The sequence below is a fragment of the Lissotriton vulgaris genome, chromosome 6, assembly GCF_964263255.1.
Source record: "Lissotriton vulgaris chromosome 6, aLisVul1.2, whole genome shotgun sequence".
Taxonomy (NCBI): Eukaryota; Metazoa; Chordata; class Amphibia; order Caudata; family Salamandridae; genus Lissotriton; species Lissotriton vulgaris.
Genome location: NC_141694.1, coordinates 494,578,958 through 494,602,430, shown reverse-complemented (window position 1 = coordinate 494,602,430; position 23,473 = coordinate 494,578,958). Strand labels below are relative to the sequence as shown.

Below are 23,473 nucleotides of genomic sequence, written 5' to 3'. Positions count from 1 at the left end.
CGCGGCCAGCGTTCACCACGCCGCGCCTCATCTCTCCGGGACCGGTTTGTGAGTCAGAGGCTGCGTGTAGTACCCAGAGGCAGAGTGAGGTCTGACTTTGGTCGGGCCTGACTGTGCCAGCGCAGTGGAGGACTGGCGGCACTGACCGGGGCTTCCCCATTTACATCAGGCGGCGATCGAACAGAGACGGGGGAATGCTGCACTACTGGAGACTGCGCCTGAAGGGTTGGCCCGATACTGGACCGTAGTAGTTACTGCGCCTTAGCGGGCATCTGCCAGGGGCCTGCCCGGGGTATGTGCGGACTGGAAGCCATCCTCTTGCTGCTGCGTGGGTGAGTTGGAAGTGAGGGTTGCAGGGGCCTATGCCATAGTGCGGTATGCGGCAGGGGTGTTCATCGGATGCAGCTACACATGTTTGTCGGGGGAGCAGCACCCGCCCCCCGTGCTGCATAGAACTTGTCAGGCACTGCACCACTACAGTAGCGAACTGCGAATCAGACTATAATTTGCTACCATCAGCGCTCTTAAGATGGCGACAGCGAGACCTCAGTAGCGGCAGAACCTGCAGTCCTCACGAAATTCCAGGACACACCGTATTGGACCCACAAGAATCCCGTTATACTTGACCTGGCAACTCTGCCTCTATTTTACCGGCACCGAAGTTCGACTAAAACAACTCGCAAAGTACTGCGTGAGCTATGGATGAGCTCCACTCCAGAACCACCTTTGCCTGAACTGGAGATGGCTGCCCCAGCGCAAAATCGGCAAATTGACAAAACTACGCAGTTGACTCAGCAACGACTTAAAAGAAACAATGGTGCTGCCAAGTCACCTTTTACATACTGTAGTGCTTTGGGCACCGCAACTTGGGCATACTTGGGCATATCTATCAATGCCTGAGCTTAAGATGGCCGCCCCGGGCACTGAACCGGCAAATCAACCAAACTACACAGCCACTATGACAGACCCCAGTTCCTTCTCTGATACCGAGCTGGACTACGCCATGCATCGCCATCTCCGCCTACACGTTGATTTCAGCAGCAACGTCATCTAGTGGGGATGTTCCCCTGAGCAGGGAATCCCAGCAGGGTGGCCTCTCCTATATCCTCTATTGGGGACTTGGTATTCCTGTTTGTCTATGTAACTGAAGGTAATATACCTACTCAAAATTGATTATTCCTGTCTTTCCGACCGTGGAGACCTGAGTAACATGGCTGATGCCTCGTGGAGCTGTTAGATAGCTGTAGAGGAGCTTGGCCCCGGTTCACCCCCTTGACCATCACCTACCCAGCCGGACATTGGGCATAGTTCACCTTGTCTCCCTGTTGTGTCTCAACTCCCTCCTACCTTCTTCTTTTACTTCTATCCTCGTAGCCTATACATCTATTCTAAACTGTTTTTCCCGAATGTTGAGACCTGATCAACATGGCTGATGCCCGATGGAGTTGCTAGTCAACTAATGAGGAGATTGGCCCTGGCTTTCCCCTCGACCGTCACCTACCCAGCCGGACATTGGACACAGTTCTTCCTCGTCTCCCTGCTACTGCTCCTTCTTCTTATCCTTTCCTATAAATCCTCTCAACCTTGTTGTTTGTTTACTGTACATTATTACAATATTGCAACTGATGCAATTTGTAACGCAATGTTCCTCTGTTGTAGCGCTCTGATACCTAGGGGTCTAGCCAGCGCTTTATAATCATTTTGATGTACCTCCTAATGCAATGTTCCCCTGGTTAAGTGCTCTGATACCTCCGGGTCTAGATAGTGTAATATAACCGTCGCAAATCAAATAAACTAAAAACTGTTTTTTCTTGAACGCTGAGACCTGAGCTACATTGCTGATGACCGTTGGAGCTGCTTGACAGCTAATGAGGAGATTGGCCCTGGTTCCCTCCTTGACCGTCACCTACCTAGCCAGACATTGGGCATAGTTCCTCCTTGTCTGCCTGCTATTACTCCTTCCTCCCCTCACTCCTACGATTTATTGAAACATTGTTCATGTGCACTGTTCCTTACTATGCTCTTGTATCTCATGTAACTTGTAACGTAACAATACTAAATGTAAAGCGCTCTGATACCCTCTTCAGTCAAGTTCGAGCTATAGAAAACTTCATAAATAAATAGCCTATGGGTGGTGGATTATAAGGATGAGACCACCCTGCCCTATCTACAAGGATTTGCCTTTCGCTGTGTGATTATCGCTGGATTTCCAGCGATAATCTCACATTTTGCAGCTATCGCTGGATTTTTTATTGCATTGGAGATAAGCGTTGCTGATAGCGCGCTATCTCTGCGATAAAATCCAACAATAGCCGGCGATAATGATCCTCGCACTGATATGCCCTTTAGGTCTCAAAGGACCACATTTAATGGAGACTAACTTGCATAAGGTAAACAAAGCCTTCCTTCGTCCCTAAGTAACTAGCAGAAACTGATGCATAGTTCTACTTGCGGGGTCTCTCCAATAATGACCAATACATTTTAAAGTTAAATTTGACTAGTTTACAGATTGTTTAGCATTTTTTCCTGGCAGAGTGTGGGTGCTATCTAATAGAAGTTTAAAGCCTTGAAAGTAATTTTGGAACTTTAATTATATACGTTTTTGATGGCGTTATGAGTAGAGGTGATGCTTAAAACCAGATGATGCCGCTGTCTTCAAAGGGTGATACAGTCCTCAGTTGGGGAGGCTTTATGATTTGGAATGCGGCAGCGTAGAAGGGGAAATTATATTTCTGAGGGAGAATTTTTTTAGTAAGAAGGCATTGGTAAGGAACGAGAAGCACAGGGAACATGTTAAGAAAGTTATGAAAGTCTTTAGAGGCTTTGGTGGAAGGATTTGGAGCTAGATATAGGTAGGCTTTTACCAGTCGGTAATGGCCGAATTCGGCTGTTACTGACCGGTAATAGCCTTTTCCTATGTCGGAGGCTTTTTTACCGATTCGGTAAATAACGTATCGGTATTTACCGATTCGGTATTTACCGAATCATCATTTACAGATTCGGTATTTACCGAATCGGTAAATGAGATGTAGGAAGCACTGTAAACAGTGCTTCTGGGCTTTAAGGATTCGTTATTTACCACCAACTATTAGTTGGTGGTAAATAACGAATTGCTATGTAAATGCAAATATGTGCATTTACACCTGTGCCATGTGACAGACATACATGCCCTTAGGGCATGTATGTGTGCCACATGTGCACACGAGCACTAATCAGGGGTGCAGCAGGGTGTCAAAGTGACACCCTGCCACCTTTGACTTTTTTCCCAATTTTACCGAATCGGTAATTTCCGAGCGGTAATTACCGATTCGGTAATTGACATTCATTCCTATGGGCAATGAATGGCAATTACCGAATCGGTAAATACCGATTCGGTAATTACCGAATCTTAACGATTCGGTAATTTTTACCGAATACTTACCTACATAGGATTTACCGATTCTAAAATACCAAATCAGTAAAATTCGGTATTTTAGAATTGGTAAAACCTATTTACCTACATCTAGCCCTTGGTGTCATAAAAAACAAAGTTCCTTTTGAAGAGGAAAGATGGCCCTGTGGCCATGCATGGAATGGGTGTCCTACATGGCAAACAAGGAGTTGGTGTCCACAGCTGCACAGTGGAATCCAAGCAAGTGTTTAGAGAGGATATCTTTTTGTTTTGTTGTAGATCAGATGATTTTCCAAGTTTGGGGAAAGAGAGGTAAGATGAATACATTTTTGATGGCACAGTGTCAGATAATTTGAATGACGTTAGATAGGAGTCTTCTCTTCCAAAGATGCTTTGAACAATTCACAGTGTGGGAACATGTTTAATCCAATGGAAATTAGACACCCAGAAGTACCGATTCGTGGCCTAAAGATAATGTTGGGGAATTTATCAGTTAATGGATTAAGAAGACTTTAGATAGAGGTGTCAAGAATGTGATGCAGCCAGAATTTTCTCGCCCATCATTGTAAGGAAAGGCATGCATGAACCCTGACTTCGATTCAAATTTGACAAGTGTTTTATTCAAATTAGGAAAGGATTCAGGGGTGTACTTGGAAAGGTTTTGCAATATCAGAAGATGTTGTTATATCTACACAGGAGACTCAGCTGAGACAGTGGCTGGTTTGGGAGGGTCTGCAACCAGACAACATGTCTCTGGTTCTCACATTCAGTGCAAGGTGTGGTGTCTTCTCTCATACGCTTTGACAATGTATGTGTCTCCTCTGACAGGGCCAGCCAAGAGTGTACTTCTGACCTATACAGGCAGTGGGCAGAGCTCAGGGCTGTGGAAAAGAGAAAGGATGTCAAAAAAGAAGTTTGTTTTCTTGTGGCTAGAAGACACCACTCTTCTGAAGAAGGTTGTTTGGTTAGTCTTAAATCTACTCCTATCCAAAATGGCTACCATTCCATTGTTTGTTGTCAATTCAAGATAGTGCAAACCCATTTTCCTGTGATGGAATTTTGCTCCAGGGCTATATTTACCTGGATGTTTTGAAATTGATGCATCACAATTAATTTATTCCCCTCTTTAGTGTCATGTTCGTCACCAACTTTGAATAGTTTTGCCCATGATTGTTTAGCTATATTCTTCTGCAGCTGGATTCCTGTTGGATTCTCCACTTCTGAAAATGTTATTATTGGCTCTTACTCAGGGTGGTTTCGGTGGCTTGTTGATCAGCCCTCCTATTAACCATCATCCATACAAATTAATAACATGGATTTGCCAAGAAGGTATTTGTGTTGTTATCCTCCTAGATGGGACCCTCCTCAGTAGTAACATTTCCCATTTCCTGTGATTATTAAGTAGAGCGTTGCAGCATAGCAAATGTGAGGATTCACTTTTTCCTCAGGAAATCAAGAAGGAAATTTAAGAGGCCGTCTCAGTGTACAGTCCTTGATCATCTTGTTGGATGCTGTAGGTCCCTTAGTCAGGAATTCTGATGAGGCAAAAGAGGCTAAAACTAAGGTGCTACAAGTTGATTTATCCATGTTAGTGTAATATGTGCAAAGATAATTTTGTTTCTTGATGCTTAGTGGAAAGGAGGGTTTTGTTAATGATAATAAACAATGCATTTAGAGGCTGTCTACTGAAGAGGCAGACGCATAGTCTAATGACCTAAGTTTCTCTTCTTAGGAGAAGGCATTGGCAAGTACATGCCCAAGCATACTGCTTTTAAGAAAGCACATGCTTCTATGTGAAGGTGTTTGGTAAAACTGATGTTTTTGTGCAGGCTGGAAAAAGGGTTGGCCTTCTGGTTGTGGTTTTTCAAGGACTAGGTTTTACCTTCTGAGGAGAGACCTTTAGGGGTTTCCAAACAGCGATGGGAGTTTTTCATGCAACATTAAAGATATCAAAGAGAAAAAGGTGGAACAAAATGTGTGAAATTGCAGTTCTGCCTTCAGGGTAACTATGGAATACATTTTAGTTTCTTATCTCACAGAGGTGGGAGAATAATTTACAGATTAATTGGCCGTTTCCAATCTGGGGCGGAAAGCTCTCCGAGCGAGCCAGATCCGGAGTGTTTTCCGACTGAGCCAGAGTCCTACAGTCCGACTGAGCCAGTATAATGCGGCCGTATGCTGCCGGACTCGGTTCAGTCGGACTCCCATAGAAGTGATAGGGAGGCGGTCGTACGACGCGTACATGGGCTCCCGTTGACTGAATTGGTGCGTCTCGTGCAAGTACGCCCCCTACAGTGGGTACACATCCGTGCCATCCGCACCGTACATGCCTGTGTTGGGGAGACCCTTGGGTCTCCCCCTGTATCTGAGTCGTAGGGCTACGGGTGACAGGCGGTCTGGCGCGGACCCCCAAAGTCAACTTCCTGGATGTTTTGCGAGCCAGACACTTTGGCTCTCACCGGCTGTCCGACACGTGCATCGTACTGGCTCGGTCGTAAATCACATCCATTTCACGCCACGGTTGGCTTACGACCGAGATGTACGGAGCAGTTCAGACCCGAAAACGACTCGGTCGGTGATTTTCACATAGCTTGCATCGTACTTGCTCGGTCATACAGATGTACGAGTCGGGCAGAAAACACACGTACGGCTCGTAGTTTTTCCGGACAGATTGCGTTCGGTGCCCTTCCGACCTGGATAAGAATCGCCCCTAAGTGAACAACTTATGAAAGATAAGCCATAACTCTTGGATACTCCTTGCAATTCAGGGTTACAAGTTTGAGTTCATACGTATTCAGTTTCAAAGGAAGAAACCATGAATTAAATATTTTAAATAAATCCAAGAGGTTTTGGTGGAATTGGAAATAGAACAGATACTTCAGAAGGGCACACCTGTGGAGGTTCAGAAGCAGATAAAAGGTTTTGTGAGTACTTTGTTTCTGCTAGAAAAAAAGGGACAGAGGACTGAGGCTAGTAGTACATTTGAGGGAATAAAGCAAGTGAATAGTAAAATGACAATTCAAGATGGAAGAAACTTTTCTTTTGAGGGACTAGGAAAGGGATTGTTTTGCTAAAGTAATGTTTATGGGCACATTTTTTTCTATTCTGATAATGGAAAAGTTTTAGTATTATCTGCAGGTCCTTTGGGAAGGAGCCCGTTCAGGAATCTTTCAGTTTTTCTTCAACCCTCTGGTTTTTCACCAAGGTTTTGCATCCTGGGATGGCTTACCTCAGCGTGAGAGGTGCAATACTGATTATTATTTAGACAATATACTTCTTATGTCATAGATCCCTTTGGAGTTGAAGAGTCAGTTGGAGATGTGCAAAACATGTGGAAATTGACTTTGAAACTGAGTAAAGAGCTGGAGTTCTTTGGTTTCCAGACGGACATAAGGAAGGTCACATGGCTGGTTCCTGAGCACTTTTAAGTTTTACATGTCCTGTCAGTGAAAAACTTCTAAAGTAGTTTTTCACTACTGCAAAGCCTACCTCTCCCATAGAATGAAAAATTGGTATATGGTTCCCCAAACCATTTGGTTCCTGAAGCCTGTTCCTGGCTCAAATGGCTGGGCGTAGTCGAAAGTTAGCCTTGTGTTTGCTCCCAGACAATGAGACAAAAGTATGATAGGTTTTGGCAGAATGAGCCACTCTGAGTTAACGACGGGAAGGAACTGTCCCCTATCACGCTTGCACATCCCAAATACACTGCCTTGGCACTCTCACCAAGGGATTGTCACTAGTCTATTGTGACCCCAGTCAATCTAGGGCCAGGACAGGGAGGGAGGAAATGCCTGACACCTGAAAGGGTGGTAACTCCAGAAGCTTCCTCAACTTCAAAGTGGGCACCAGGTATGCATCTTGGACCTCAGACCCCAACTCTTTAGTTCACTTCTGGACCTGTGAACTCTGCCAGTATTAAGGACTGCTGTGCTGCTGAAAGGACTTCCACTATGCTGGACTACTGCTCTGCAGGACTGTTGCCTTGCTGTTCCGCCTGCTGCTGTCTTACCTGGGTGAGAAGGACTGGTCCTGCATCTGTTGAACCCATGATCCCAGAGTGACTCTAAGGGCCAGTTGACTGGTCTCCTCACTCAAGCCTCAGGGACAGAGGCTCCAACAACCTTCAACCCAGCACCTGGGTTCTGCCATCTGTGAGTCCTACCCTGGCAAGTGGAGTCAGCCCAGCCCTTGACCCTTGAAAGAGGGCCTAAAGGCACTCTGCCTTCTGATGGTGGATCTAGCAAACCTGACACATCTCCTCTGCTGTGCAACCCAGAGGAGAACAGACGCATTGCCTCTGCTGCATAGATTTTCCCAATGCAAGGAATTTGCATTGCAGTCCAGAGTGCCATTGGAACCACTACTGTGTGACGCATCCCAGATACAAGACTCTCATCGACAGCAGCCTTGACGACGACACAGGACTCCACAACATAAGCCCTACATCTTCTTTAGAACCTCCGGGTTCGCAACGCAGGCAACGCAGGCAACGCAGCCTTAACGCAGGATTTTGCATCGCAACCCCTTTGTCGATGGCCTCCTCAACGACAACACAGGACCTCAGATTGAAGCCTTGCAGCTAATCAGAACCAACGCTGCACAATGCATCTCTGACCAAGACCTCGCATCGCCTCAGCTGTATGACACATGCTTGAAACGGGAGTCTGCAACTCTTCACAACGAGGATTTAAGTTACTCTTGTTCAGTAGGCCCGGCTTGGTCCCTGGAGCCGGTCTGTACTCCATCAAAGTCAACCTCTACTTGTGGCTTTGTCCTTGTCTAAAGTGACCAGATAGGCACAGATGGTCTTTGTGCTTTTTTGACGCTATAAACACTAAAATCTCTAAGCCTGCATATCTCTGGTTCTACTGAATTTATGTTTGCCCTTTGGGTCTTGATTTATTTATTAAACATTACCACATTTTTCTAAATTGGTGTGGGATTTTTCTTGGTTAGTGTTTTTACTCTATTACTATTTGAAGTGCTGCACTAACGTTTTAACATATTGACTCTAGGTGAAGCCTGACTGCTGTGCGGCAATCTACCACATGGTTAAGCACAGGTCAATTTGGGGTTTGCTTGTGCCTCAACCTGAAATGGATTGTGGTTGCTGGTTGAGTAGGGTTTTATCCCCTCCCCCTCCCCCCCCCAAACCCCAACCAGTAACCAAATTTTTACAGCTGTATTTTAGAAAATCAATAATGACTGAGTGGAGAGGATGAAAAGCATTCTTACGTATCTACAAATGTTTTGCATTTCCAGTTTCAGGGTCAAGATAGATTTAGAGAACTGAAGGGAGGCATTTTGGAATGCTGAAAAGATTTATGGTGTCAAGATATTCAGTATTTTTAAAGACTATATTAATTTAAAAAAAGCTATAGTAAGAGTGGCAATAGGGAATGATAATCAATATGTCTTTGATAATATCCTGATATCCTTGACATGCAATTGGAGAATTGGCATTGCTGGTTTTCACTAATTGTTTTGTTGCCTGTTGTTAACAACTTTCAGACGTGCATGATATATAAGTAGAAAAATATGTTTTTTGAATAATTACAGATTTTCAAATGTTCCACTCTTTTAACAATATTTATGTAAATATTATTTGTATTATGCATGGCCAAGGATACTTTACAAATTATCTGCATGTTTACTTTAAATTCACGTTCATTCAGACTCACAAAGGTCCACAGGAACATTATGAACTATATACACAGTTCACATTATACATTAACATTCATTAAAAATATAATGCCCATCACTATTTTGAAAACAAATGATATAAAAAGTAATATTTTATTATACAATAATCAAAGCTTCCATATTGTTATAGTTATGTTATTTTACCGTGTGTATTATTCTTTTCTGAATTACTTTCAATAAAGTGTCAATACTTCGATAATTACCATTTAAAAAATAAATTGGACCATATTCACAAAAAGCATGTGAAAGACTTGAGAGTTATGGAGATTTACGCCTCTGTCTGCACATACTGCAGGAAACTTTGTTCCCTCTTCATCCTGAAAAAGAAGTTACTTCAGCTTTTGGCTGGATAAACCTCTAATTCTATGGTGGAAAAGGGATTGGTCGAAGTTCAGGAATGCCCACAAATGTACATGTCTGTTGGTAGTCCCAAAATTTCAAGGCAAACCGTGCCTTGGAATACCCACTGCCTACTCGATGAATAGGATTTTCTACTAATGATTTCGCTGCTCTTGTGACACAGAAATAAGTAGTAGGAAATGCATATATGCCCACCAGGAATCCATCTGTGTATTCCTGGTAAGTGCAAATAATATAAGCTTATGCTAAGAAAACACTATATGACACATTGAATGTCATCCATAGTTGTATGCACTTTCACCTTTAGGAGAAGAGGCTTGGAGTACGTATGGCTGAGATCAGGATATAATGAGCACCTAGGAATAACATGCACCATTTCTTTTGTCCGACCCATTCCACATTTACATATTATCGCTTTATATAGAATGTTGTACCATTTCCCAAGTATTCCCAAGTTTTCATGGAGCAATGTGCTCTGAAGTGAATAGCATTAGAGATATTTCCAATCTTAGGACGTTCTTATATTAAGGCAGGTTTAAAGGATTTATTTCTTATTCCTCTCATACCAAATGGTAACTGCGTTTCGGTAAATTAAGACTTAAATGGCACTATATTTCAAATTTCTCCTTGACACCACCCAGTCAATAATTTTATGAGAACATTGGTATAGTGAGAGCTTCATTGAAGATGATGAAGTGGCCCACGACCAACGATGGCTGCTTCAGACCTTCTGGTCTAACATTCCAATGGTTCCTTTTCTGTTTCTCTCTGTTTATTTTAGAACAGTCTGCCATCTGTGGGTGAAATATTATCGTAGCATTACAGCCCTTCTGCTTTGGTTTGTACTAGTTGTTAAAGGCCCTCTCGCGAATTATAGGACCTTGCCTGCAGTTCGGGCCTATCACTCAGGAAGGAAGAGGGTTGTTAATATAGCATCTATTTGAGTCGCTTGCAGCCTCATGTAGGCCATTTTTCAGCTTTTCCCATTTAATAAATCGAAAAGGAGCTTTTGATCCAAGGAAAATACTAGGCATCCCACTCTTGTAACCTGTCCTACAAGGCCATTCCTGCATATTACCTGTAAAAGCAGTGAGGGCCAACCACGCAATTCAAGACTTGAACTGTCTTACAATTCAAATCTTAAACCATGATAGTGTGCTGGTAACTATTAACACTCAGTAAGTAAAGTTTACTTATAGTTAGTTATACGCCACTTAAGCACAATTTGTGAAGGCCATAATCTGAGCTTTTAACAAGCCCCCCCCCTGCTCCGGATAGGCGTTCCTAAGGCAGGGACGCTGCTCTAATTTGGCGGAAAAGTACTTCCTGCCGTGCATAAATTTCTGTTCCGGGCCACTTCTTCCCTGGGCAAAAAAGAGACTTGGAGAAGGCATTCTGTGCAGCACAAATCTTGCCAGGTGTGCATCACTTTTTCGCTTTTAATGTCTAGTCTTTCTGCTTTCAGTTATTCCTACATCACTCCACTCTTCTACCCACTATTCTTCAACCTACTATTCGTTATGTGCACACCATTCCAAGACTCATCCAGGTTATATTACTCTTGAAAGAATGGCTCTCGGTTCAGTGATTGGTGGTGCATCTGTCACTCAAACATCCCCTGTCCAACTGAGGTGGAGATAGATGAGGCTCAGCAGGTGCATTCCTGGTGCTTTCCTCTCCTTAACTAAGTGGGAGTTCAGAGGTTTAAAACAGGGCTTTCACTGAGCCAAAAACAAAAACAAAATGATGTCTTTTTCACCTGTTTCTGAATCCAATTACAACGTAACACTTGTTCCCATTGTTTCAAATAGAGTTAGTTTCCTTGTGTTTAAACACGTGACCCTCTTTGCATTTCCTCTAGTAAACCTGGTTTGGACCTTTACCGTCGTTATTTCTTTAACAGTATTGTTGTTTAGTAAGTATCTTACACACAACACACCACCTATTTTTCAATGGACTTTCTTGCTGCTGGGGTCAAGTTCCCAAAGGCAAGACAAGGTCACCCTTAGTTTAACCTATTGATCATTATGTGCACTTCAATTTGAGCATTGTGAGAGCTCGGGTATAGGTCACAAAAAGACTGTGACATTTCTCTCCCAGGCAGATTTACTAAAGTGATAAAGTATGCAACAAGATCAATATGATGTTCAGAATGCATGGTACCCACCTTGCTATGAGCATACACAACAGAACCTAATAGTTTCCAAGTGCCGCCTCTTCGGTCCATGCGCACCATACGAAGGATCTGTAGGAAGCGAAGACTTCTGAGAGCTGATGTTGCAAAAATGTTACCCTGAGTTCCAGCAGAAACAACTGCTACTGATGCGATGAGAACGATGATATCTGAAATAAACGTACATAGGCATTTTACATATAAATGGTGTATATACAATACATAAACAGAGTGCAGGCAAATATTGGGAAATGTGGTATACCTTTGCACAATATTAATACATTCCTTTAAATCCCTTCATGTGATACACACACACGCGCACACACCCACAGACACATACTGATAGACATGTAAAAACACATACATACTCTGTACATGTTATAGGAAAGATAAAGGGACGATTCAAACTTTTTCTGACTCATTCCCACCCTAGAAATGGTAGTATATTTACTCTTACGAAGAGAAGGATTAAATGCCTTTAGACCTATGGTTTTTTCTGTGATATATATATATATATATTCACAGAAAAAACCATAGGTGTCACACCAGTTATAGTTAGCTGGAAATTTTACTGTCATAAAACCATTGAAATTCCACGTTATAGTTAGTTGGACTCACTATAACTTGCGCGTGTAATGCACTGTTGATGACGTCACATATTACATCACTCATGACATGGTCAGTGACATCACTCATGACATCACTGATGACACCATCCAGTGAATGTGTGTCTTTCTGAAAAATATATATTTTTTATATGTATTTGTAAAGTACGATGGAAGAATAAATGGTTAAATAAGTGTGTAAATGTATGTTTGTTTTTAAAAGAATTGATTGGTTAACTGCCTTATTAAGTGTATCTTAGTGAATACATATATTAGCAAGCAACTTTTATATATTGAAATGTATGTATCAGTGTTTCACTTTGTGTATAAGTGGCTGTATGGGTTGGTGACTGACTCACTGTTTGTATTTGTTTTGAAGACAGCATATGTACAGGACTGTATGGATGTATGAGTGTGTATATGTGTATGTTAGTGAGTAAACAACTGTCTCACTATTGTCTTTTTCAGTAACGACATATGTTTTAATCTAGTATATGTGAGTATTGATTTATAAAACTGAGTATATGTGAGAGTGAGAGATTATAAGAGTTCCTGTTTAAATTAGTATGTGTTTATATAAGTGATTGTTTAAGAGAGTAAGTATGTGTAAGTATTCTTAGAAGTAAAGTGGTAGTGTGTGTATAGCTGTATATGCAAATAAATGAATGTTCATTACTTTTTTTGCATGTGTGAATATGTGTGTGAGTAACTTTTTGATGACTGTCGGTGTGTAACAGGATGTATAGGTGTATCACTACATATAATGAGTGAGTATATGTATGAGTGACTATATAGAACTGTTTGCGAATGAGTGGATGTGTATATAGATGGTGGAATTACTGAATTGTTTATTGTAACTGGTATGGGTATCTCCACTTTTTTGAAAATGTTAAATACTATTCTTGAATATGTGTTTCAAGGCTTACATTACACTGAAAAGAGGTCTGTCACTCTGTCACAAGGATGGTGTCATCAGTGATGTCATGAGTGATGTCACTGACCATGTCATGAGTGATGTAATATGTGACGTCATCAGCAGTGCATTGCAGGCGCGCAAGTTATAGTGAGTCCAACTAACTATAACGTGGGAATTTCAATGGTTTTATGTCAATAAAATTTCCAGCTAACTATAACTGGTGTGAAACCTATGGTTTTTTCAGTGAATTTAATAGGTTTTTTAAATGCTAATTCCTAACTATAACTCGTTTTTTCAGTGAATTTCATAGGTTTTTTAAATGCTAATTCCTTTCTATATCGAGTTTCTAACCTATGTTTTTTTTTACAATTTGCTGTTTTGTGTAAGTATTAATTTTTGAGTTTTTTTTTATATCATTTTTTCCTGGGGCGCTCTGGGTGCGCGCTCCGTAAAGCTCTCCGGTAAGCTCTCCGGTAAGCTTTCCGGTAAGCTCACTGGTAAGCTCTCCGGAAAGCGCACCCAGAGCGCTACTTTCGTTCGTGAAAAAAATAAGAATGAAAAGTTAATAATAATGCAAAACATTTCGTACCATACAAATAAAAGCAGTTTTTTTTAATGAGGAAAATGATTATGCATTTCCATAAAATTATGATGCGTCACTTCGGCGCGCAACGTAAGCGCCCTCGGAAGCGCCTACCTTCGCGCCGCGTGTACGCCCCCGGAAGCGCCTACGTTCGCGCCGCGTATGCGCCCCGGAAGCGCCTACGTAGGCGCCGCGTATGCGCCCCGGAAGCGCCTACGTTCGCGCCGCGTATGCGCCCCGGAAGCGCTCCGGTGCACGCAGCGTCAGCGCGTCAAGTCATGTGACCTTAAAATAACACTTTTCATTGGTTGCTAACAGTTTTTTTTACAAAGAATGAAATCCCCACCCATTTCCTTCACTTCTTCTTTCACTTTTGTGACTGCAAGACCTGCCATTTTGCTCCTGGATATTTCTTGGTTTTACCATGGCTGCCAGACAATCCAGCAGTGATGAAGAACCAGAATTCATTAATGAAGAGCCTCCTCAACGAAAAGTTAAGGAACATTTTATTTGGAAATTTTTTAAAATCCCACCTAATCAAAAAAAGGTGAATGCTCCAAAAATGGAGTGCAGGATCTGCAAAGAAGTGTTGTCGCGGGGTAACCCCTTAAAAAAGTACTCATTTGGAAACTACACGATGATCCGACATGTGGAGAGGAAGCACCCCCAGAATTTTGCCCGGGAAAGTGTCAGGGCTCTGGCACAAGAGGTTCCCAGTGATGGGGCCTCTACATCAACCGGAGGAGCAACTTCTTCTGGGAGGGGAGATCACAAGAGCTGGTTCCGAACATTCAACCTGCTTTTAACCATGGTGCCCTCAGATGCAGATACTGCAATCAACTGCTTACCTTTGGAGAACAAAGTGTCCAGCTCATGGTTCGAGCATTAGAAAACCATCGCTGCTCTTCCCACCTCTAATTTTTTTTGTTTTTTTTGCTCCTGTTGAGCAGTTTCCATTCCCTGTTTTTGTTCCTGTTTAGAAAAAAGAAGAAAACTAAAAGTTCTTTTCGGAACTACCTCCGATTCTCATCAAAGAGCTATATTCTAAAAAAAATGAAAAAAGAGTAAGTGAAATAGAGTGCATTGATAATGGAAAGGAGAATGAGTAAGAAAGAACAGAAAGGTATGAGAGGAGAAAGGAAGTGAAGTAGGAGGACTGAAAGAAGGTGAGTGTTAGGAAAGAAAGTAAGGAGAAGAAGAGTGAATATGGGGAATGTTGATATTCAAAGAAAGTGTTGAAAAGGAACAGGGGTGTGGAAGGATAAGAAAAGATGCATTGCTGGAGTTGAAGGCAGAAGGCCTCATTTATGAAGCCATGCGTCACTTTAACGCCACCAAAGCATCACTTTTTGTGACGCATCAGTCCAATAAAAAATGCACCTTATTTATTCATATTTACAAAGTGGCGTTTCTAGGTAAATACGTCACTTTGTAAACCCCTGCGCCACATTATTCCTATGTCAGGTATAATGTATGCAAAAGGGACGTATTGACGCAAGAAAGGGTCGTAGAGGTGACACAGTGAATAAACTGGAGGCCTCATTTTTGAAAAGTGACGCATCGCTGCGTGAAAACAGCGATGCGTCACTTTTCTGTGCGCACTCCTTACGACATTCCAGATGTGTCATATATAATGTATGACGAATCATGTCGCAAGGAGTTACAGATACGTCAGTATTTCTGACGTATCTGTAAACACAAAAGTGACGCATTTGTGAATTGCGTCACAAAAGTAACGCAACTCCAGTAATGCGTCCTTTCACATAGGGAAAGCACCATGTGAAAGGTCTTGCGTCAGTCTTACACCTGCTGTGAGGCAGGCGCAAGATTTTGACGCAACAGCATCCTAAAAGTGACGCAGAGAAATCTCATAGATTTCACTGCGTCGCTATTACGAAGCTTTTTGCGGGGGAACGCCCCCTCTGCATACATTATACCTGACGCAGGTATAATGTGGCGCAGGGTTTTAAAAAGTGACCCATCTACCTAGATGCGTCACTTTTTAAATATAGCCCAACGAGGCGCATTTTTTTACACCGCTGGTGCGATGCATCACTTTTCTGTGCGCACTCATTATGACATTCCAGATGTGTCATATTTAATGTATGACGAATCATGTCGCAAGGAGTTACAGATACGTCAGTATTTCTGACATATCTGTAAACACAAAAGTGACGCATTTGTGAATTGCGTCACAAAAGTACCGCAACTCCAGTAATGCGTCCTTTCACATAGGGAAAGCACCATGTGAAAGGTCTTGCGTCAGTCTTACACCTGCTGTGAGGCAGGCGCAAGATTTTGACGCAACAGCATCCTAAAAGTGACGCAGTGAAATCTCATAGATTTCACTGCGTCGCTATTACGAAGCTTTTTGCGGGGGAACGCCCCCTCTGCATACATTATACCTGACGCAGGTATAATGTGGCACAGGGTTTTAAAAAGTGACCCATCTACCTAGATGCGTCACTTTTTAAATATAGCGCAACGAGGCGCATTTTTTTACACCGCTGGTGCGATGCTTCACTTTTCTGTGCGCACTCCTTACGACATTCCAGATGTGTCATATTTAATGTATGATGAATCATGTTGCAAGGAGTTACAGATACGTCAGTATTTCTGATGTATCTGTAAACAAAAAAGTGACGCATTTGTGAATTGCGTCACAAAAGTAACGCAACTCCAGTAATGAGTCCTTTCACATAGGGAAAGCACCATGTGCAAGGTCTTGCGTCAGTCTTACACCTGCTGTGAGGCAGGCGCAAGATTTGGACGCAACAGCATCCTAAAAGTGACGCAGTAAAATCTCATAGATTTCACTGCGTCGCTATTACGAAGCTTTTTGCGGGGGAACGCCCCCTCTGCATACATTATACCTGACGCAGGTATAATGTGGCGCAGGGTTTTAAAAAGTGACCCATCTACCTAGATGCGTCACTATTTAAATATAGCGCAACAAGGCACATTTTTTTACACCGCTGGTGCAATGCGTCACTTTTCTGTGCACACTCCTTACGACATTCCAGATGTATCATATTTAATATATGACGAATCATGTCGCAAGGAGTTACAGATACGTCAGTATTTCTGACGTATCTGTAAACACAAAAGTGACGCATTGCTGGAGTGCGTCACAAAAGTGACGCAACTCCAGAAATGCGTCCTTTCACATGGGGAAAGCACCATGTGAAAGGTCTTGCGTCAGTCTTACACCTGCTGTGATGCAGGCGCAAGATTTTGACGCAACAGCATCCTAAAAGTGACTCAGTGAAATCTCATAGATTTCACAGCGTCGCTATTACGAAGCTTTTTGCGGGGGAACGCCCCCTCTGCATACATTATACCTGACGCAGGTATAATGTGGCGCAGGATTTTAAAAAGTGACCCATCTACGTAGATGCGTCACTTTTCAAATATAGCCTAACGAGGCACATTTTTTTACACCGCTGGTGCGATGCGTCACTTTTCTGTGCGCACTCCTTACGACATTCCAGATGTGTCATATTTAATGTATGACGAATCATGTCGCAAGGAGTTACAGATACGTCAGTATTTCTGACGTATCTGTAAACACAAAAGTGACACATTGCTGGAGTGCGTCACAAAAGTGACGCAACTCCAGTAATGCGTCCTTTCACATGGGGAAAGTACCATGTGAAAGATCCTGCGTCAGTCTTACACCAGCTGTGAGGCAGGCGCAAGATTTTGACGCAACAGCATCCTAAAAGTGACGCAGTGAAATCTCATAGATTTCACTGCGTCGCTATTACCAAGCTTTTTGCGGGGGAGCGCCCCCTCTGCATACATTATACCTGACGCAAGTATAATGTGGCGCAGGGTTTTAAAAAGTAACCCATCTACCTAGATGTGTCACTTTTTAAATATAGCGCAACTATGCAAATTTTTTTACACCGCTGGTGCGTCACAAAAAGTGACGCGCAGGCGGCGCAAGACTGTCGCAAGGCCTTCATAAATAAGGTCCTGGATTTTCCCCGTACTTCGCTCCCCGGTGCGCTTCCCGGAGCGCGTACCGGGCGCTCCCCCCACGCAAATCGAAAAAATATATTTTTTTAAAATGCCCCGCGGGGCCCTATTTTAGCCCCCACATTAAACCTAGGGGGTCAGGAGGGGGTCTACCCTGCCCCCTTATAGTCATTTCTCCCTTTTTTTATGTCACCTCTTGTGTCTCGATCCTACCGAGACACAAGATGGCAGCCGCTCCGGACTGTTTCGAATGTTTACAGACACCCGTGAGCCAATCAGCTTTCCGCGCGCAAGTCGCGTGTCGCGCCTGGTGCGCTCCCCGGTGCGCGCACCGGAGCGCGCCTATAGATATATATATTTTTTTTTAACCTAAATTACTTAAAATCCACTGGAGCACATATCTTGAGACATAGCAAAGGCACATCGGGCTACCAGTCCCTACAATTTTGCCAAATTTGGTGGAAATCCATTCAGCCGTTCGGGCTAAAAGTGAAATCGACCGCCCTATGGAAATTAACATGGGGAAAAAGCTTTTTGGGACCCCCCTTTTATCTCGGCCCCCGCTTGACGAATCCCCCCCAAACTTTCAGGGAAGGACCGGAGCTCGACGAGGCCATGTTGAGGAAATTTTCAAGCAGATTCGTCAACCGGTGCCAAAGTTATTCCAAATTTTGGGATTTAACATTGAAAAAAATCCTAACTATAACTACCTACTGGCGACCGCCAGTAGGTATATATATATATATATATATATATATATATATATATATATATATATATATATATATATATATATATATATATATATATATATAGATATATATATAGATATATAGATATATATATATATCCACACGGGTTCTCAGCAAGCAGCGACGAAGTATCCTGTAACAACACCGCCTTCAGAAAACAGCAGACCCAGAAGTTTTTCCGTGAGTTAATTTATTCTGCAACACACAGACAGCATAATGTTTCGGCCTCCCAGAGGCCTTGGTCACATGGTGTTCCAAAGGGGAACAGCAGAATTGTAAAGTGCAAGTGCATTTAGCATTAGCCAATCAACATAGCGGTATTTACAACGGTGTAATGAACATAGTAAACATACTACATGTTAACTTAAAATGTTTGAAATTCAACATACACCGTAACATTAACGAAAATGCCAGTATTAGGGTAAATCCTTGAAATCTGTAAAACCCATAGTTACATGCAAACAATGCAATACCTGGTTAAATCCATTTACAAACAAAACAGGCCAAGATTTGTCTAGGCACATATAAACATCTTGAACAGTATATACATGTGCAAATGTAGGGCCCAATTGTGCATCATATGACTTATGTATGGCTAAATCCATATTTTAAAACTAGGCCGTGCTATTTAATCAACTTGTATAGACATTGAGACCAGTGTGTTTACCGGAATATTTCATATTGCGGGGATCATCAATGAAAGAATTCATTAGAATTCATTAGTGACAAAAAGATTAAAACCCTTCGGTAACATGTAGACAATTGTAACAAATCGGGCTGGCATAGAAAGTAGTAAAATCACCACGTTGATTGCTAAATAACTGTGAACATAAAGTGCTAAGTGAAATGTGGTTAAAAAAGACAGGCAACCTGATATTATTACAAATATATCACAGATGTTAAAATGATTCTAATCAAGTCTGTCTGTTGAAGTGATAGGATCTCTGAGCATCTTCTTGGACACTATGACAACATATGAAAAACAGGGGGTCAAAAAACCGCTCCGGCCAAGCTGGAAATACATACAAATAGCCGTTTAGCGTGATTATTTGAAATGCCTAACTGTGTTGTCATGAAGGAACAGACATGCAACTTTAGGAGAAATGAAGGAATAATCTAAAGACAGGTGTAAAAATCTTCCGATGCATTGAGCCCATTAGGAGTCTTGCTGTCTAGCATGAGGATGTACCTCGTTTCCAATCTCCTTAATGCAGCTTCCCTATTGCCACCCCTTCTCATGGGTGCGATGGAATCAATGGCATAATACTTCAGTAATGCACTGTTGCTGTTATGCTTTTCCCTGAAGTGCCTGGCCACAGGGTACACCGGGTCATTGGTCTTTATGGCCCTCCGATGTTGTAGGACCCTTTTATGTACCTGTAGTTTGGAACTACCCACGTATCTTAACCCGCACGGGCATTCCAGCACGTATACTGAGAAGTCGCTTTTACATGTGAGCTTTTTGTTGATCTTACAGGGGGCATCGGAGAAGGGGGTACAGTATTCTGTCTGATTAACCCCATGTATGCAGGCTTTGCATGAAGCACACTTCCTGAAGCCTTTACTGCCTGCCAGCCAATCTTGCCCAACCACTAATTCGGGACTCGATTTCACAAGTGCGTCCTGTAGTGAAAAGGCTTTCCGGTAAGTTATTGCCGTTTTTTTGGGCATGCTATTACCAATGATCGGATCACATTTAACCAAGTCCCAATGCTTGTTCACGATCCTACGTAAAGCCCCATGTTGGCTGTTAAAAGACCATATAAGTCTGACAGGTTGTTTCACCGTTGTCGTGATGGGATTGTGCAACCTCTTATGTATTAAGGCTTCAGAACGGGGTATGGCATTGGCTTTTCTTATTGCTGACGCGACTACTTTTTCATGGTAGCCACGGGCCAAAAATCGCAGTCTGCATGCTTCCTGCGCTGTTTTGTTTTGGGCTTCAGTGCTGCATGCTCTTCTAATCCTCAGCATTTCCCCATAGGGGATGCTTCGGATTAGATGTGGTGGATGATGACTGTGAGCATGCAGCACTGTATTGCCTGCTCTGGGCTTCCTAAACAAAGATGTTTCTATTTCTCCATTGTTGACATCAATTGCTACATCAAGAAAGGTGGCATGTGAATTGCTGATGTCTGAGGTAAAGGACAAGTTGTAGTTGTTAACGTTCAACTCAGCGATAAACACTGCTGCTTGTTCACTAGTTCCCTTCCAGATCAAAAAGACATCGTCGATGTATCTATACCATCAAACGATGTGATCCCTACATATATCAGAGTGTTCGCCACTGAGGACCTGTCTCTCCCAGTACCCCATGTGGAGACAGGCGTAACTAGGAGAGAAACAGGCCCCCATGGCTACCCCTCTGACCTGCTGGAAATGTTGTTTGTTGAACATAAAGTAGTTGTTATTTAAGCAGAAATTTATCATGGACAGCAGCATCTTGTTATGTTCTACTAATGCAATCGGACGTTGCCCCAAGTAATGCGCTACAGCCCTTAGCCCATCCGCGTGGATAATGCTAGTATATAGGGCGGTAACATCAAGTGTGATAAGCAGGTATGTTGGATCCCATTGAACACTGCTGAGCTTCCTCAGAAAATCACTTGAGTCTTGGATGTACGAGGGCAGTCCCCCAACAAAGTCCTGCAAAAATGAATCCACATAGATTGTAGTCTTTTCAAGTAAACCCCCACATGCAGAGATAATAGGCCTGCCTGGGGGCTTCTCGGGATTCTTGTGAATTTTAGGGATCAGATAGAGGACAGGCATTATGGGGAAATCATTTTTAAGATATTTTAGTTCATCCATGCTGATGAGGCCCAATGATCTCCAACCCATAAGCATGGAATAAAATGTACTGTGAGATTTCTTGATGACAGCCAGATCGCAATGTCTATAACAGGTGATGTCATTCAACTGTACGGCTGCCTCCTCTAAGTACAGTTCTCTCGCCCATAATACAATATTGCCCCCCTTGTCCGATTGGCGAACAATAACATTTCCATTTTTCTGGATTTTAGCCGCCAGATCAGTATATTTTTTGTTGCAAATGTTCTTATATTTGTTGTTCCTTAGTGTCTGTGAGTATAGTGCCTTAATGTCCTTAACTGCAGCTTCCTGGAAAATGTCGATGTTGTCGTGCAGCATCTGAGGTGTATACGTTGATTTGGGTTTGAATTTTGTAAGGCCACCCACCGTAGCAGCGGGAGAGGTAACAGTCTGTTGTGTCAGAGATTGTTCATATCGTAAACTCTCCAAGTCCTGTATATGTGGTAAATCATGACCAATAAGGGTCGGGCTATTGGAGATGTTAACATCAGTTCTAACCTCAGAATTCCGAGACTTGCTGTTCACAAAATGTTTCTTCAGTTTTAATTTTCGTGTGAATTTAAACAAGTCAATGTGCGTATCCGCATAGTTGAAGTTTCGAGGTGGGCAGAAAGATAAGCCCATGGATAGTGTTTTTAATTCGGAATCTGAAAATGTCATAGAGGTTAGATTGATAATTGAAAAGTTAGACACATCTGATGGCTCTACTGTTGTTTCTTCTTTTTGCTCCACTGCTTCTTGTACGGTTTGCGCTTTGGAGTGTCGTCTTGCGCTTGCTTTGCGGCGCTCTCTTCGTTTGGTGTTGGGGTTTTTGTGGCATTTTGACGATCCACCCTGGGGCGCAGTATATCCCTCTTGTCTTGGCTCACTAATTCCAATTCCTGCGCCATAGTGAACCGGGTAAACCCCAAACCCGAACCGGTTCTGCCTCCTTCGTACTCTGAACCACTATCGATGTTAGAACTCAGGTCTGCATTTGAGGAACTGGCAGGTGAGGCTGCACGCTGAGCCCTCCGCTCTGTGAAACCCCCCCGATTTTTAGGAGGTTGAGACAATTTCCTGGCATCATATTTACGCGCAAACGTAAAAATACGCCCTTCCAGGTAGTCGGTTTTATCACGCTGGAACTTGTATTGTTTCCTTTTGATAATGATGTCCTCCTCCTTTTGAACTCGGACCATCATCTCTTCTCTGAGTTTCAGACTTTCCGCCGCTTTCTCAGCACCCAAACCCTCAATCTCCAAATTCAATTCATCGATCTGTTGTTGAATTTTGGTCCGGTCTGATTCTGCGTAGCGTACTAAAATCTGGACTAGTCTTTTCGAAGATTCCAAATTGCACCCCGCCCACTCTCTAAGCATTTCAGGGTCCGGTTGGTCGTAACTTGGGGCCAACATCACTCGTAGCCCTCTCGGTATTCGATCGACCTCCAGGTATCTACTCAGAGAGCGGTGCTCCCACCACTTAGCTTGTTCCCGTTTTATCAGTTTTTCCAGTTTCTTGTACATACTGCGCAGGTTTAAAGCACCATCATTGACTTTCTCAGTAGGACCAGCCACACTCGACCCCCCAGCCGGGGAATCGTCAAATACGTCGAGGGCTGCCACCTCCCTCCCTCTTCTTACACCAGCTGCCATGTTGCGTGTGAAAAAATATTTTTACGCGTTATCCCGCGTTTACTCACAGTTCGTCGGCTAGAAGATTAATACAGCTCTCCGACGAGCCTGGAAATGACTCCTTCACGGAAAGTGTCCAGTAACCGCCAAGTTCTCCCAAAAAGGCTCAACAACCCGTGCGTGCGACAGCCGTCAACACGCCGAGTCGGAACCCGTTTTCAAACTGGCGATGTGGTTGGATATTCCGGGGCTTCGCAGTCACTCCCCAACAGGAGAAACAAATGACTCCGGGTCACCGGAGATCGCGGCTTCCTGCCGCAAAGCCAACAAACGAAGGAGGGGTCTTGCTACGCCGGAGAAGCACTCAACCGGCTACGAAATCCACACGGGTTCTCAGCAAGCAGCGACGAAGTATCCTGTAACAACACCGCCTTCAGAAAACAGCAGACCCAGAAGTTTTTCCGTGAGTTAATTTATTCTGCAACACACAGACAGCATAACGTTTCGGCCTCCCAGAGGCCTTGGTCACATGGTGTTCCAAAGGGGAACAGCAGAATTTTA

General features: G+C 43.1%; 1 protein-coding gene across 1 annotated transcript in view; it reads right to left on the bottom strand.

Moving 5' to 3' along the window:
- The window catches only part of KCNQ5 (potassium voltage-gated channel subfamily Q member 5), an 850,222-nt gene that overhangs the window by 391,789 nt on the left and 434,960 nt on the right, over positions 1 to 23,473 (bottom strand). The window contains exon 3 of the mRNA XM_086926499.1: positions 11,622 to 11,797. Coding sequence (XP_086782625.1) covers positions 11,622 to 11,797 — 176 coding nt within the window. The remainder of the gene's footprint in view (positions 1 to 11,621; positions 11,798 to 23,473) is intronic.